At 34.9% G+C, this 17,192-nt stretch overlaps 1 protein-coding gene and 1 long non-coding RNA gene across 11 annotated transcripts; one reads left to right on the forward strand and one right to left on the reverse strand.

The window, feature by feature from the left end:
* The first annotated feature begins 441 nt into the window (after window positions 1-441).
* Window positions 442-11,086, forward strand: LOC149664254 (uncharacterized). 2 transcript variants are annotated; one of them, XM_089841924.1, is made up of 12 exons: window positions 442-561; window positions 3,639-3,777; window positions 3,889-3,996; window positions 6,036-6,419; window positions 7,471-7,533; window positions 7,600-7,732; window positions 7,800-8,087; window positions 8,621-8,796; window positions 8,968-9,294; window positions 9,357-9,440; window positions 9,651-9,773; window positions 9,956-11,086. In XM_089841924.1, the coding sequence occupies exons 2-12, from the start codon at window positions 3,663-3,665 to the stop codon at window positions 10,150-10,152; spliced, it is 1,998 nt and encodes a 665-aa protein (XP_089698050.1). In that variant the 5' UTR covers window positions 442-561; window positions 3,639-3,662; the 3' UTR covers window positions 10,153-11,086. The 2 variants fall into 2 exon arrangements, with proteins under 2 accessions (XP_089698050.1, XP_089698049.1); XM_089841923.1 differs by having other exon boundaries at window positions 8,621-9,294.
* On the reverse strand, window positions 10,365-15,166 carry LOC149664255 (uncharacterized). 9 transcript variants are annotated; one of them, XR_016368373.1, is made up of 6 exons: window positions 14,893-15,166; window positions 14,596-14,714; window positions 13,244-13,799; window positions 12,144-13,165; window positions 11,907-11,965; window positions 10,365-11,302 (listed from the first exon to the last, which is right to left on the reverse strand). It is a non-coding gene; the product is annotated as an uncharacterized LOC149664255 (long non-coding RNA). The 9 variants fall into 9 exon arrangements; XR_016368372.1 differs by lacking the exons at window positions 10,365-11,302; window positions 11,907-11,965 and adding exons at window positions 14,315-14,390; window positions 14,470-14,510 and having other exon boundaries at window positions 12,847-13,165; XR_016368374.1 differs by lacking the exon at window positions 11,907-11,965.
* Between the last annotated feature and the right edge of the window lie 2,026 nt (window positions 15,167-17,192).

Genomic DNA, 17,192 nt, shown 5'->3' on the forward strand with positions numbered 1-17,192 from the left:
GAAGGGCAAAGTACAAATTTGAGAAAAATTCAAGACTTGCATACATATTTGATTTATTACACTTTATAAATAGATTAATTTCGGTACTATGTGGGGCAGCTCTGATTAAACTTTTTCCTCTTATTCCTCTTCAGCTATTCAACATTGTGATGAGAGTGAAGGTGTTAGTGTAACAACTGTGCCATCCGTTACCCAAACATCTACGTTTTTGGTAAGCCTTGATCTATTGATAGAAACAGTAACAGTATTTATTGTCTCAAAATGCTTCATTTTCATATTTCTGTGTTTGTGACCAAATCAATTTAAGAACTAGCGTGGTAAACCCTGAAAATATAAATCCTGTCATTTCAAAATTATATTTCTAGCCTAGTTTTGGAAGACAAAGAGCTAGTGGAAATCTTATTTGACCATAGTTTCTTATTCATTTGTGTTTATATGCAGATGGAAGATTTGCTGGTTTATAAAACAGAACTCATCCAAAAACGGGCGATCCTTCCTTGTTCCAATCAATATCAAGTCTTCGTTGTTGGTGGCTTTGACTTTAATTTAAAGTGTATCAATGTAAGTTTGTTTTATACCTTAAAAGGAGGGTGAAGTGGAAAATCAAGTGATTTTTTATTGATTCTTTTGCAAATTATAAGACCAGTCTGCATAGTGAAACATTCAGGAAATACTTCCGAATGATTTTAAAATTCAAATTAGGTTCAGATTTTAAGGATGATTTTTAAAAAGGACCTCCGACCAATTGCGTAACGCCGTGCCTTTTTATTAACAAAATTCTCGTGGCACGCTCCATGTTGAATGAAATTTATAACGAGATTTGATAGAATTAGGCGCGCGGCGTAACAATCGTGCCGCGTGCCACGAGAATTTTGTTTGTAAAAAGGCAGGGCGTTACGTGATTGGCCGGATGTCCTTGTTTAAAACTATCTTTAAAATCTGTACCTATTTGAATTTTACAATCATTAGGTGTTATTTCATGAATGTTTCACTATGCAGACTGGTCTTATAATTAGTAGAAGAATCGATAAGAAATTACTTGATTTTCTACTTCACCCTCCCTTTAGCAATCTCAAAATCCATAGCACTTCCCTTATATTTAAAGTTATTTTACAATAAAGCCTTGCGGATGGTTTAAGTTTTTGTTCCCCCAGGTTGGATGATCAAATTGACAAAAGAAATGTGCGTGCAAACCACGAAATGTCAGAGAAATAAATTGTTGACTGAGAAGTCAGGAAATTTAATGTTTAATTCAGGGGAATTTTGTAAGGCTTGAGAAAGTTTGCTCTTAAGGGGTTGCTTCTAGGCGTTCTATATAATCCTGTAGTTTGACAAATCTGGTCCTATGATCTATCTTATTTTCCTATTAATACATCACATGAAAGAGTTGGCGCCTTAAATATATGAAAGTCACCTGAATGTAATAGTAGAACATTGAATTTGATGTTATTGCCCCTGAAATCGTTAAGGAAAGTAAGTAAAAAAAACAGGGAAAATCTATGGAAATCACTTTCCCAAAAGTTGTATGAAACCTGGAAAATGTTGTGAGGTGAAGTAATAATTGGAAACATTTTTAAGGGAGAAGGGAAGGGATAGTACATTTTTTATTTGATTCTAGTATTAAAAATAATTTGTGTGTGCATAGTAAAAATCGAAAATGATTTTGCAACTTAAAAAAAATGGAATAACTGACCTCTTTTTGAGCATGACGTCACTCAAAAGTGAAGCCACACAACGGCGCCTTTTCTACAGTGAAAAACGTTATACAAGTTTAACGTAAAATAAATTATTTTGGATCGCTCACACGCAAGTGATTTCTTCACTCGCGAGGAAGCACGCTTTTATTTGCTTCAAGTCTTTCTATTTTCAAGTCGCTCTAGTTTGATGTAATTGCGGAAAATAGACAAGTTTTTGCATATTTTAAAAAAATAATTCATTTTTATGCACACACTTATTATTTTAGTAGTCGAATCTATGAAAAATAAATTTATTGAAGTCTAGCGTTTAGTTGATTCTTCTACTAAATATAAGACCTCACTGCACACTGCAGCGTCAAGGATATAGATAAGAAATATTTTAAAATAAAAATATCCGTATTTTGTCGATTTCATTCAATACTCGACCTCCAACCAATCGAGTTATGGCCAGTTTTCCAGCAAAAAAATTTACATGTCACGCTTTCTCGCCCTCCACGATTATTACATTGTTATCTGGAAGGCAGGGTCCTTGATTTATCAATGAAGTCTGAATTAAGCTTCATCCCGATCACCTGCCCATAACGGTGACTTTGAGAACTACTGTAATCGACGAGCCAACCAGGTGTCGCTAAATAGACAGTATTTTCTGTGGTCAAAATATAAACACTCTTTAAAGTTAATTCCACCGTAATTACTAGATTCAATTTATGAAATCGAACTAGTTCGTACTACAACCATGTTTCTAAAGGATATCCAACACTTTTGTAAAGCTGAAAACAACTTTTAAGATGTCTTTAGAGCATCTAAAGTACCGTTGCTCGCTAAGCCTTGGTGTGCTCAAAATTCAGATTCTGAAAATCGTAGCCAAAGCTCGGGGAAAGTGTTGATCATTGTCAAGAAACCTGTTTGGAACACTATCTAGTCCCATTTCATAAACTAAATCTAATAATTACGTTGAAATTCATGAGTGTTCAAGCGAGCTAACGGTTGACCTCAGAAAATAATGAGTCGAAGCGATTTTTAGCGACACCTGGCTGGCTCGTCGATTACAGTAGTTCTCAAAGTCGCCGTTACGGGTAGGTGGCGCTGATCTTATTGCCTATTTTGATTTTTAAAATTGATAGTACATGTTTCCTAAATGTTTCACTGTGCGGAAAGGTCTTATAATTACTAGAAAAAGCAATTCAAAATCACTTGACTCTCCTCTCTTCAATGGGAGGTAATGTTAGTTATTACACTACCAACGAGATATACATCTCGAGATATATCTCGTTGTTAGTGGTTACTATTAGAAATTGGTTTGAAGGGAGAATTAAAATAAAGTTTTTTTTTGTTATAAGTGACGAGCTAGGGCTAAAACAGCCTTACAGGTCCAAAAAATTACACACATATATATATATACTATTTTTGGTAATGAATTGACAATAGAAGTTAATTTAAGTTTCAGAAATTTTAAAAAGAAATTATTTACTATGGGGAATTAATTAGAAGGGATAGCCATACAACTCGTGAAATGCAAAACGAGGGGTATCTTTCGTTTGATTATTAAAATGAAAATTTACCTCTTTGCAAGTGATTATACAGTAGAGTTTATTTGGAGCATCATTTAAGCTCTCGTTCTCCAAGAGTTTGAAGTAGCCAATAAGGAGATTGAGGCGAGACGTCGTTTTTTTTTTGGTAAAGTAGTTTTAGGTACTCCGACTCGGATTATATCCCACCCGAAGGCTCATATTATTTTGTATTGAAGGCTTTTATTTTAAAAAATTTGAATCTGTAGATGCTGTGCCACTGTTGGTGGTGTTAATGCACACATCAATTTTTTATTTCACTGTTCACTTCATAAGGAAAGAATAATATTTACTCATTTCTAATTTGAAACTCTCAGAAGAATGTAATAATTGATTGGGTTTTTTTGAATTCAAAGATTTTGTATACTTTTAGGTAAATTAAACATTCTTCATCAGGATGATTCCCAAAATTTTCACTGACTGTTCAAAGATATTATACACATGTTCGTGTAAAGCAGATGAACTTGATTTGGTAACCCTAACGTCTCAAAAAACAATCAATACGTATGAAGGTATTTTAGCAAAATCTGTAATATTTGCATCATGAATTTATAATCGTAAAACTTTTATGAATTCCTCGTATAAATTACAAGGGTACGTGCTTAGATTTCTTTTTTTTTCAGAATTTTCGTCTCAAGTTCAGTACTGCCTTCATGTGGAAGCTGCTCACCCACTAATTTCCAAATTTTTGGATGACCGGGGAGTTTCGATTGAGAAATTGGTCGAAGAAGGTAATTTTTATGTGTGGCTGTAATATTTTGGTGGACAATTAAAGGGAGGGTGGAGTAGAAAATCAAGTGATTTTTTATTGTTTCTTCCGCAAATTATAAGACCAGTCTGCATAGTGAAACATTCAGGAAATAACACCTAATGATTGTAAAATTCAAATAGGTACAGATTTTAAAGATAGTTTTAAACAAGGACATCCGGCCAATCACGTAACGCCCTGCCTTTTTACAAACAAAATTCTCGTGGCACGCTCTATGTCTCGCGCCACGATTGTCACGTCGCCCGCCTAATTTGATAAAGTCTCACACAGAAACTCACAAGACCCGCTACAAACTTCAAATGAATGTTTGTCCAACTTATTACCCAATTACCAAAAAAAAAATTCTAAATAATCCGGTTTTCTGCTTAAAAGAGATTATATCTCTTTAGGTGGGGTGGCGTAGCGGTTAGCGCTTTCGCCTCGCAGCAAGAGGATCCCGGGTTCGATCCCGGACTGTGGCACCGGGTGAAAATCTGGGAAGAAATCCTTCTGCGTAGAGTTTGCAAGTTCTCTCCCCGCTTGTTAAAAGGAGTTTTCCTACGCGGTTTAACCCGGTTTCTCCTTTCCATCAAAACTTGCAGAGGTTAACGGTAATAGTTAGTATAGGGCGCTGTAGGTTAGCTGTGGCATAGGGGCTAGCCACCACCCCTTTATGCACCTGTAAATAAGCCACAGTCTTAGTGTGGAAATCCCTTCATAGGCAAAGACATGAGTTAATAATATGTTAGCTCCCTATAAGTTACTCAGGCAATTCATTTTTATACTCCAGCGTTTTCTCCCACGCCACCAGCGTCCCAACTATATGCGACGCTCTGCGGCCGCCACGTGAACGAAAATCTTATTCACTCTTCTTTCCGGTTTTCCCCGGAAGCGCGTGTAGTGGAAGCTAGCCAATGATATCGGAGCTATTTAAGCAGCCGAATATTTCGCTCAGTAGCCTCGGTTAAGAAAACAGTTAAGAGATCAGTGGATTGGATTTAGCTCAGTTGTATAATTTTCTGGTTTCAACTTTCAAGTCACAATAACAACTCTTATCTTTAGAATTTTTTATCAATATTTGTAAATTACATTGAATTCCTGCATTTTTTTTGGTCAGTACTGACACAAACGCCATGATTTAATGTTAAATTGTTAAAACATAAACATTCACGACTAAAACACTCCCTTGATGAAAAAGCAGCCGACGACTCGAGATCGAGGAGCCGTACAAGCAGGATTTTTTTCGACAATAGAGAGCGCAACATTCGGATTTTTTTCCCGCGCGGGCGAAATGAGAAGAAATCGCTGGATACATTACGCCTATGGAGCCTGAGTAACTTATAGGGAGCTAACATATTATTAACTCATGGCAAAGCTTATTATTATTCCATTTTAAGCAATCGAGGAGTATTTTAATAGCAGTGTATTGCAGTGTAGCAGCATTGGCTAGGAAACACAAATTCATTTTACCAACATAGTTTTGCGAAACAACGCTAGAATAACTTCGAAAACAAAAAATACTTTTTAGACTGAATTTTTATAAGACACTTTCTATACTTAAAATTTGTTTAATTAATTAAGAATCAATCAACCGGAGTATGAGCTATGGGCAGACGACGCTCGCCTAAAAAAGTCGCGCAAATAAATCACTCCCATGTAGCGACGTTTCAGTTCTGATAAAATTTTCCCTTTTACCAAAACATATTTGTTTTAACCCTTCGATTTTCTGAACTTCTCTAATACAGACGGCACTTTTAACTACAAAGGGGGAGTAGTATCATTACTAGAGTAGCTATAAAAAAATTACAATTTGGGCCTATACCGAAGCAGTATTTTTTATGACTTCAATTTATTGACGGTTTTTCAAATTTGTGCTTTAAAGGGTAATGAAAGGAGCCCAAAGTGCTCTACTTTTTACAGTCGCACTTAAACAAATTGACGTAGTATGAGATTTCAATAATAAATCCATTATTCTCCTTTATCCATTGTAACCAGCTACCATTTTTGTTTTTTTTTCAATAGAACTTGAATTGGATTCAAACCATGTTCTTGAGGTACCATTTTGTCACGGGATTTGCATTGTAGCCGACAAGGACAGTTTTGGTACTGTTGTTCTGAAGAATGGAAAGTTAACGTGCTTGAACTGTCGTTTTGGGCCAACAACGTGCAAACATACAACTACGTTGCGGTGCATGGCAGAATCTAATGAAATTTGCACGACTATGGTGGATCAAGAGGCGTATTCTGTACTACAACCAGCAATGGCATATTCTCGTAAACCAGTCAGCACCTTGAAAATTCCATATGAGATGTCGGATCAACACAAATCCCTTTGCAAGGAAGGGTTCAAGTTAATTGAAGACAACTTCGTTCCAACTTCTCCAGCACATTGCTGCATGAACGCTAGTAAGTTTCAACGTAGTATTGTTTTATTGGTTGGGACAATTTCTTAGACATTTAGTTTGGGAAGTTCCATGAAATATATTGCGCTCCCACAAATTTCAGGGCGGAAGGCGCAGATGCCTGAAAGCCCGTCGAGACAAGCACATTTTTTACTTTCCTTTCTCGCAGTGCTGAGCTAGAAAGATTTTCCAGCGTTGCTAGACTATCAAAAACACACGGCAAAACTTTTAGCCTTTTAACCATTAAAAACAACTTGGAAAAATGAGAAAAATAATTTAGAACAACTTTTTTCTCTATTTACTTGGCACAGCAGAAGCAAACAACTCAAAGTGTGGCGTTATTCACCGAGGAAGCTGTGCCGAGTGAATGGAGAAAACAAATGTTCATTTATATCATCTTTTTTTTTCAAATTATTGTGAGATCTGGCTTACGAGAAAAAAGAAAATTTTGCAGTGTGTACAAACTATAGTCTGGTTATGCTAAAACCTCTGTCAGACGCCCAAAATTACATATGTATATGTACCTTTCTATTTATCTGCTTTAAGGGGATTATAAGACTCAAGGCTTTGTTTATGCATTGCCCTCACAACAAACTACCTACCGTCAGAAGTGCATAGATAAATATAAGAGGGTTGTTAGATGGAGCCTAACAAGCACAATCTATTTCCTGTTACCCCCTTTAATCCTTACCACCAATTAGCGGATGATTACTTATATACTACAGGGAACAGGCGTTAATAGGCACAAAAAAGAATATTTCCGAGTTCATTGCAAAAAATTAACAATTGCCGTGGTGCATTCCCGAAATACATGACGTCCACGAATTGGCCAATCTCATTCCCAATAGGCTGCCTAGTAAAGATGGTAAGGGGTAGGATAATTTCATACACAAGTTAGACGGTGTCTACAGCAAAGGCTACGGAAGGCCACACCTTAAACCGTTCTTATATTTATCTGTTTGCTTCTGCTACTTGTCAAGGGCGGGTAGTGTAAAATTTACTAACCTACCTAAGCCATACAAAAATCGTGCCTATTATTACCTAATTTTTTTCAGCCACAACATGCATTAGGAAAGATTTGCCTTTTTTTTTGCGGACTAAAATCGCGACAATTTCAGGTAAAGTAAAAAAGATAATCATTCTTCCTAACGCTATTTATAATAACATAATTTAAATTTTGTTAGTTCCTTTGGTAACATGCGGGTGTGGAGCACTCATAAAATATGATGGAAGAGAAGATTCCATCTTAAATATGGGTGCATATTGTGTCAGTCATTTTGTCTATCGCCGTTTTCTCAGAGAATTTCATTTTGGACGGTACTTTCAATTGTTGTAATTAGTTTAAAATTGTGTCAGAAATTTGAGAAGTATTTTTTTCCACCAGAAACTCACTTTACAGTTCGTATATGATCTACACAGCCTTATTAGAAGATAGTGGATATACTGATGCGAAAAAAGAATTATCCTACCAAAAATATAGATCTGGATGGGATCATTTTCTATCTTTGTTGGATATAGATTTTGATGCTGGGTTTTCATGCGACTACTGTCTTTCAAATCCAGAAATTATTCTTTGCGATGGAACGACAGTGTCATTTCGACGCAAATTCTTGGATTGGGAGGTTTTTCTACAGGAAGAAGTGAAAACGAAACCAAAGCCAGTTCGTGGAAGATAAGTATCTAAAAGAAATATGCATGAAGTTATTAACATTGAATTTTGTTCTTATGAGAATGAAATTGCAAGAAAATCTTTTTAGTTTCATCGATTTAGATTGATAAAATAATTCAAAAGTAATTAACAAATTCAAACGTTTTCCATTTGTTTTATTCAAAATTTCAACGTTTTGAAAGTCTATGTATGTACATCTTTATGCACCTAAAACCATTTACTAACGTCAACAGCATGTGTCTCAGCACGCGCTTTCAAGAGTCACATGCTGTAATTGGCTGTAGATGCCAATAGAAAATATACACACCTCATTCATCAAAAGTGGTTTACCATGTAAAATAAATGGGAAACGTTTGGAAAGTTTTGATAATTACTTTTTAACATATAAAGTGATAAAACAATGGTTGTCTGGCCATATCACTCTCCCTTGAATAAAGTCCCATTTATTTTTTGATTAGGACATCATTATTAATATACAAATGTTAATTGTTCTTGATTTTTCAAAAAATGTAAATGGTTTTTTTTCCTATTTATACTAGGTTCCAAGAGAGAGTCTTCCTTTCAAATGGAAAAGTAAGGAAATGGATGGATTTGTTCGGAAATTCGACAAAAACGGCACCAATGCCAGTAGCTCAGTATCTTGAGTTGAAGTGTGGCATCTACAGTAAACCTGAGCTGCTACAATTTATTACGGCAGTGACCGTTTTCGAAGGTGCTGACGTTTATTGTAACGCCCTCTATAAGAATCTTATCGGAGTTATGGCAAAAGACTCTCCAATTTCCGCCAGTATTTTTCCTTCTGATGATTGCATTGCAACACTAAAATCTGCAATTAATGGCCTTGAAATTAAAACAAACATCAGTCACATGAAAATTTTAACAGAGGACGCTCCAGTACTAGCCGAATTTTTGAAGGAATGTTCTGAAGAGAATTTTCCACTCCTCATGCGACCAGTTCTTAGAATCCTTATTGATTATAGCCTAAAGCCATTTGAGTCAGTGTACGTTTCTCAGCGCCTACAGCAAACACTCTCCAATTTCGATGTAAATTTAGAAAAGGTGACGCATTTTCCTGCGTTAAAAATGTTATGTGGAAGGCAAAATTACGATGCTGACAAAAATACAAGGAAAAACAGCAGTTCGTGCAATAAAACTTTCAGTGGACATCCTATACTTCTTCCAGGTGTTTTTACGCTGTATTGCAAACATGGTAATGACTGTTGCATATAAAGATTTCGAACTATGAACTTTATCCGAATGTATTTTTATAAGGTATATGCTATGGTTTTCAAGTCATGCCTAGTTGTGAGTCAGTGGATGTTCCATTCACTATACTAACCACTCGATTCCGAAAAAGTAAGTAATATATAATTGAATACGCGAAACTTTCATAAAAAGGGGGGAAATTTAACTATAATTAATTTCAAAAATATTGTAATTAGAAACAAAATGTAATAAGTAATACTTGACCCAAATGTACAGTACCAGACCACAATCGGAATTGTTTATCAAGTGGTTTCCCTTAACAGAGAACAATTTCGCATAATGTACTATGAATTTTTTTAGTGCCCAGTGCAGTAATTTATGATCACGCATGCGCCTTACACGCATACTGCCTGAATAGAGAGCCTCAGTTATTCAAGAACACCAAATTCCTCATAGATAGGTTGCATTGGAAAAATCATACTGGTAAGTAAATTTAATGATTTTTTGGCCATGAACTATAGTCCAATTCACCCGACATCATAAATGCCAGTTTAATTTGTATGAGGCTAAGTATTTATTCTGACGCCTCAACTTCAACTTTTTTATGAAGTGCTGGTGAATTATAGTATATCGAGTCTATTGTTCTAAGGACTTTTATATTTCAGGCTGTGCTATAGGGTACTGTTTAGATAAGTACATTAATTATAAAAATATAAACTCTCAAATCAATGAACAAAACAATGCCAGTCTACAAAAAATAAAAAACTCTTTGTCGTACATGACTCAAGAAAACTTCATGCTACATTGTAAGCTATACTTATGGTTAGTAAACCAATCTAAGAAACATAACATGCCTATATGAATTAAAAAAATTATACTTTGAAACAAGGCATAACGCGAGACAATCTGGTGAACTTAGGTATCGTTATAATGACCAATTTTTTAACCAATGTATGAATGAAAGGTCAAACATTCATTCATGAAGTCTATATTATTAATTTATATTAATTAGTATAAACCTTAAAAAAACTGCTTTTTGTTAAATTTTATTATACACATTGTGATGTAAAGAAATTTTTCTTGCCAAAAGGTTTAGCGCGTGCACATGCCCTAAACCTTCATTATTAATTTATTATCGATAATTTTTCTTCATCTGTTACATTTTAAGTATAGAAAAGGTAATATAAAATACTTAAGAACGATTATTAATTTTAAATGGGGTTTAAAAATGATTCCAAAATACTATCAGCCAAGTTTCATTCCTTCCTTTAATAATAATGACTTAGTAAGGTTGTTAAAAATAGCGTATCACCTTTTAAAATACTGAAAAAAAAAATTAAGAACATTGGCCAAACCTTTTATAGTTCATATGACTGAACATGGTCCAATTTTCAACTTTCTTTAGTAAAATTAATTTAAATACTCAGATAAAATTTGTTACAACTCTATTCTTACATGGGTATTATTTTTATAAATCAACAACAATAATCAATAACAAGAAACACATTAGTAATCTGACTAAAACCAAAATTTAATTTTATATGTGATATAAAATAATAAAACTAGAGCGCGTCTCTAGTGGCCCTATAGAAGAAAACTTTCTGGTTTTAGCTTTTAAATGCCAACTGCCACTTGTGGCTGAGAAATCTATTGTTTTAGCCATGCAAACTATTTGTATTCACTTTTTGTAATATGAAGCAAGAATTTATACATATAGAACTGTTGTTATCACTGTCCAAAAAAGGTCGGATTTCAAACCCAATACTAATAAATTCATGATACAAGCTATAACCAAAGTCTTAAATCTTTGTGCAAATTTCTATAAAAATTAATTCTTGGCCAGGTTAAGCATACACATTGATTTCTGGGTGATATTTTTTCTCTTTTAATTAGTTGGTTTTAATACAGTTTGTTTAATTTAATCATACTTCAATTGGTTTTTCAATAAAAAATGGTTCCAAATTTTATTTCAACCCACTCAGCTACGAGTGCAGACTTCAAGAAAACAGTATCTATATATGTAAAGAATATGAAAATCATTTGAATGAAAGATTCTTTGAGACAAGGTGAGTTGAAATTATTTTTTAACTAATTAACGAAAATTTCAAGCCAACTATGTTCATTAACATAGATTTAGACTAATTTATTATAAATATAATTAAATTAAGCACTTCTAAGCATGAGAAAGGTTGGAATCGCTTAATATTTTATTAACAACATGGTGCATAGTTTACAAATCAATTGTTAATTATTTCTATGTCATTTTTAATAACGATTTCTCAATTAAAGTAACAGGCGGCTCCATTATCACCACTAGTATGCTGGCTAATCTTCTGGACACGAATTTTACCTTGCCAAAGGAAGGAACAAATCAGACCTAATGCACTAGGTTCCATTGGTTCCTGCCTTTGGTTTAACTAGCCTTTGCCAAGCTTAGCCAACGTGTTGCAGAAAAGGCATCTTTCAGGGGCATCAACGGTGCCGCCCTTTGCTTTAAGAGATCCAAATCTAAGCACTGGCTGTCTATAGAGTAATCTTTGACCATACATGGCAACGTCATACCCTCTATCTTAGCGATATTCCCCCCTTCTGAGGGCAAATAGTATTCTCTCTTACAAAGTTGCCTTCAACGTTGGGGATACGCAGTTCCATAGAGCTCAGTTCAATCCCCCTCTCTACCGAAATTACTCTATTAGTCTTCGAAAACGAAACTAGACCCTTCGAATATTTGAAATAATTCAATAAATGCGTTACAATTAATTTTAAATTGAGTTTTAGTTTCTTTTCATTAACCCCAGTCATAGCGTTAAGCCTATTTAAACAACCTTTATAAAATATAGACGTAAAATAAACCTTAAAACTGTTAATAATCAACGAATTGTAAAAAGAATTCACTTTAGAAATCTGAAATATTTATTTTATTTTAACTTTAGATACTTAATTAAAAATATTTAACGTTTTTCGGGAAACACTTTCCTAGCAGACGACGATTCAGACATCGCGTTACTCGCGTAATTTTAAAAATCAAAGATAGGAGGGCTGTAAATAAATCAAAATGATTTTCAACAGGAAAATGATTTTATTGAAATTTGAAGTAATATATAAAATAAACCTTAAAGACGTAAGCAATTAACAAGCGCGAGTGTAATTAGTTTAATTTGCAAATCCAGTTTAATTTAAAATAGATAAATAAGTAAACTAAAGTGTTTTTCAGGAATCTCCACGCTAGCAGACTACGTTGCAGACAATAATTACGGATTGTAAATAAGTTTATCATCGCTGCTAACTCAGCTGTTCTTGTCATGTCGTCTGCTTACTGTACTGCTTCATGATCCAATTATGGCTGTTTTAACTCTTTTAAAACTTGAAATCTACCTTGATTTAGCGCGGAAATGGTTTTTTAGCCTCTCATATTAGCTATTTTGATAGATATAACCAACGAGAAGTCCATGTCTCCCATGAAGACGTCTCCTATTCACAGACTCCTTTTCCGTTGCCTAATTCCCCCAAGTCGCTAATGTTGATTTCTTATTATTAATTGAAGCAAATCCCTCAATTACCTAGAAATTAAAGATTTTTATTACCTGGAAACAATTACAGCGTTCTATTTTCACTCTAAATATTTTATTGGAAACTGAGATTCATTATTTTGCAAGAAAACGGAAAATTTCTAAGATTTTAAAATTTCTTTAAATTTAATCTAATAATAAATTCATTTAATCAGGCTCATAATATCGGGGTTGAAACAAACACAATTAAAATAACGATTAATGTTCCATAAATTTTTATCAATCTCAAGATTAGTGGGTAAAACTGGATATCCCATATTTTCTGGTTGGGATCGTGTTGCGGTGAAACCCTTTGTAAAAGGAAACCTGAAATAATTTAAGAATATTCAAATTAACGGTTAAGCTATTATGTACACTTTAAAAATAATAAAAATCTCACCGTACTTGTATTAAATGGTCTGAAAAGAAGGCATCAGTGAGTTGAAACCAATGATAAGGACGTGACCAAAGAAAGTCTTGGTTCAAAGAAGCTTGGTTAGTTTTATTTCGAAAAACTAATACTTGGGAGAATCGGCGTTACAATCTCGTGAATAACAAGGACTATGTTGTCCATCTCATTCCTTGGGTAGTCTTTGTATCTTGGAGTCACGTGGTGCCTGTGACATATTTCAAATAATTCTAATTCACCGGAGAAGCCTTGTATGCAAAAAAAAACTGCGTGAAATAAAATATGATTTGCTTTTTTTTTCATTTCGATTAATTTCCAACATTTGAACATTAATTCTTAACTTGAAATTCAGCTATAATTACAAACAACTAAAAATAATAACTCTTAAAATATTTGTCACCGCTATTTCGTGTCCCTTTAAATACCAACCGTTTCGACCTCGTTACATCCTTACAAAGAGTTTTCAGCTTCGTCTAGAGTGTTCCTTCAACTACGCTCGGGTCTCTTTTGCAATATACCAATGATGAGAAACGCAATAAGTTGGCCACTTTTCTGAAAATTTGAGGTTGCAATTTTAGTCTTTAGAACAAGAATTGGAATTAAATGAGTATAATGATTTCGCAAAAGTCTGTGACGTTATTCTAATTGACTGTGTCATAATCAATTTCGTGTCCCTTTAAGAGGGAAATAGGGAATTTTTAAACAATAATCATTAACAACGCTTCATAGTTTCCAATTAAAGTGGCTGGCAATCTAGGGGCGTGGTCTAGTACTAACTACAGAAGCTATGGGCGGGGCTTCATCGTGTAACAGAAAACAAGAACGTCCCATGCGTCCTTGAACTAGATAAAGCCCACCATAGTACTAATTGCGCTCCATCATTTCCAATTAAAGAGGGTTGAAGTCTTGGGGGCGTGGTGCATTTAAAACTACAAAAGGTAAGGCATGGGCGGGGCTTGGTCTATTTACAACAACAAAAGGTAAGGTATGGGCGGGCCTTGGTCTATTTACAACTACAAAAGGTAAGGTATGGGCGGGGCTTAATCTATCATCAAATAGGAACCTACCGTGTCTCTTTGCGCTAAATAGACAGCCTACACCATTGAGAGACGTTTTTGAGGCGAAAGGTTTGCGCCCCACCCCCTATCATCAAGTCATAATGACAATTCTGGCTATCAATCATGTTAAATATTGCCGCTACCAATATGCTTCAATTATTTACAAAATTTCAGTGGAAACGGAACGGGATGAAGATCTTTTGGCCTAAAAAAACAGGCAAGGTTAGTAGGTTCTGACGGGAGTTTCAGGTAAAATGAGATTAGTTTCAATTACTATGACGTTTATTTACCGTTATTTGAGTTAATTTGACTTGTTTAAGGGGGGTGTAATGACTAACTCGTAATCTTCTTGATGTTCGTTGAAACTGCAATAAGCAACGGCTTTCAGTGCTCCGTAGTTAAGAAAAATCTGAAATTATGTAGTTTTTTTCAAGTTTAATTAAATTAACAATGGAACTATGCATTTAAGAATGATTCCCCTTAATTAAAAATGCAAAATATGTATTTAATAACGCGAAACAGTAATGAAAACAATCCTAAGCCTTGGTCGATTATCATGAAAAAAAATTGTTATTCAAAATACTTACGTTTGTCTGGCTTCGGTGACGTTAAAACGAATAAATTAAACTATAAAAGGTTGAAACATATAGTTCTGAAAAACATTAGTCGCATAGAATTAAATATAAAATCTTCAAACTGCATTGTAATTAATTCTACGAGCTACTACGATTCGAAGGCAGCCATCTTTTTTATTTATTTAAACAGGAAGTTGGGGAGTATAACCCGCCTAAAGAACAGCCAGCCTTTGGCAGTGCATTTCGATAATGATCATTGTGGTCGATATCTGACTCTTGGAATACCTCACTTTTGAACACGCAACGGTTCACGCAAAATTAGATAGCGGGGCAGATGCTTCTTTTATTAGCTTAGATCAGTGGCAAAAGATTTGTAAATTTAGAAACTCTTCACAATTACCTGAAGATGAACATTTAGATTTTGTAGTTTGGGGCGACGGTCGTTATACGTTTACAAAAGGTTCGCACGAACTAAACTTCTCTCTTAAAGATAAATATAATGAAAAATATTTTAAATTTCAATTCTACATTGTCCCTTCCCTCACTAGTGACTTTATATTGGGACAAGATTTCCTTGAGGAATATAGGGTCAAATTAGATTTTGAATCTTCACGTTGTTTAGTGGGTAATTTGAAGATCCCTTTTTCAATTCCATCAGAAAAGGACCCAGTAAACCAGGAGATATTAGATAACATCAGGGAAGCGGTTTCCGCAGCTCCTATTTCTAATGACCAACGTCTACAACTAGAATCCCTTTTGTTAAAATTCCCTGAATTGTTTTCGGATAAAGTAGGAAGAACAGGACTAGTCTTCCATAAGATTCATACGGGAAATAGTCCGCCCATAAAATCTCAACCTTATCGTGTAAATGATCAGAAGAAAAAGGTAATCGAACAACATGTTAGGGAAATGTTAGATGACGGGATCATTAGACCCTCAGTATCTCCTTGGGCTTCGCCCGCTGTTTTAGTTCATCAAACAAAACGGGGAAAACCCTATCGGTTTTGTATTGATTATAGAAAACTAAATAGTGTTACTATAATAGACCCGTATCCCCTGCTTAATATAGAGGATATGCGAGCAAGAGTGGGAAGACCTAAATTTATCACTACCCTTGACTAAAAATCAGGGTATTGGCAAGTGGAAATGCACCCTAAGAGTAGAGAAAAAACTGCTTTCGTGACTCATATGGGAAAGTACGAGTTCAATGTACTCCCTTTTGGGCTATGTAACGCCCCTAGCTCTTTCCAGCGTTTAATCGACGAGATTTTTAGAGTCGCCGATTACTTTCAATTAATCGACTATTTAGATGATTTAATCTCTCTTAGTGTGGATTGGGATCAGCATTTAACGTGTTTAGAATACGCCCTAAATAGGTTAAAGGAAGCGGGTCTCACCCTACAGTTAAAAATATGTCGTTTCGCTCAAAAAGAAGCTACCATATTCGGTCACATAGTGAATGAGAAAGGAGTGCATATAGATCCTTCTAAGATAGAAGCTATTCAGAAATTCCCTCCTCCTAAAAATGTTAAGAAAATCCAGAGATTTTTAGGTATGGCACGTTGGCATAACAGGTTCATTAATCACTACTCTGAAATAGTAGCTCCTATTAATAAACTTAAAAGGAAGGATCAAAAATTTATTTGGGGTATCGAACAGCAACAGGCGTTCGAAAAGATCAAGGAAGAAATCTGTATGGCTCATCCCTTAGCTTCCTATAGAAGGGATTCCCCGTGCATTCTCACTACAGATGCTAGTGATGCAGGGTTAGGTGCCCTTCTTTCCCAAATACAAGATGGTGTAGAAGTTCCTATAGCTTATGTTAGTACAGGACTAAAAGATGCGGAAACAAGGTACTCCACTAGCGATAAAGAGTGTTTAGCCATTTGTTGGGCAGTTAAGAAGTTTAAGCCCTTTCTAGAAGGTCGTAAATTCACTGTCCTCACTGACCAGCAGGCTCTACAATAATTATTTAATATTAGGGAACCAAATTCTCGACTAGTTAAATGGGCCATGTACTTTCAAACATTTGACTTTACAATTAAGCATAAAAAAGGAGTAGAAAATGTAGTAGCTGACGCGTTATCGAGAGCTCCGATAAACGTTTTAAGCATTAATTTTAGCTCATCTACTTTTAATTCTACTAGTAACCAGGATCCAACTAGTAGTAGCACAAGTACAAATTCTACCGGTAGTAGTAGTAATTCAACGTCCTCTTGTGATTCTGATGAAGGTCAGATTCGTCCTCCAGGTCCTAGAATCTTATATTCCGTATTTACCTTAGAAGATGTAAGGACAACTCAAAGGGAAGA

The sequence above is a fragment of the Phalangium opilio genome, unplaced genomic scaffold (assembly GCF_054372755.1).
Source record: "Phalangium opilio isolate 3A_F unplaced genomic scaffold, DU_Popi_V2 ptg000061l_1, whole genome shotgun sequence".
NCBI lineage: Eukaryota > Metazoa > Arthropoda > Arachnida > Opiliones > Phalangiidae > Phalangium > Phalangium opilio.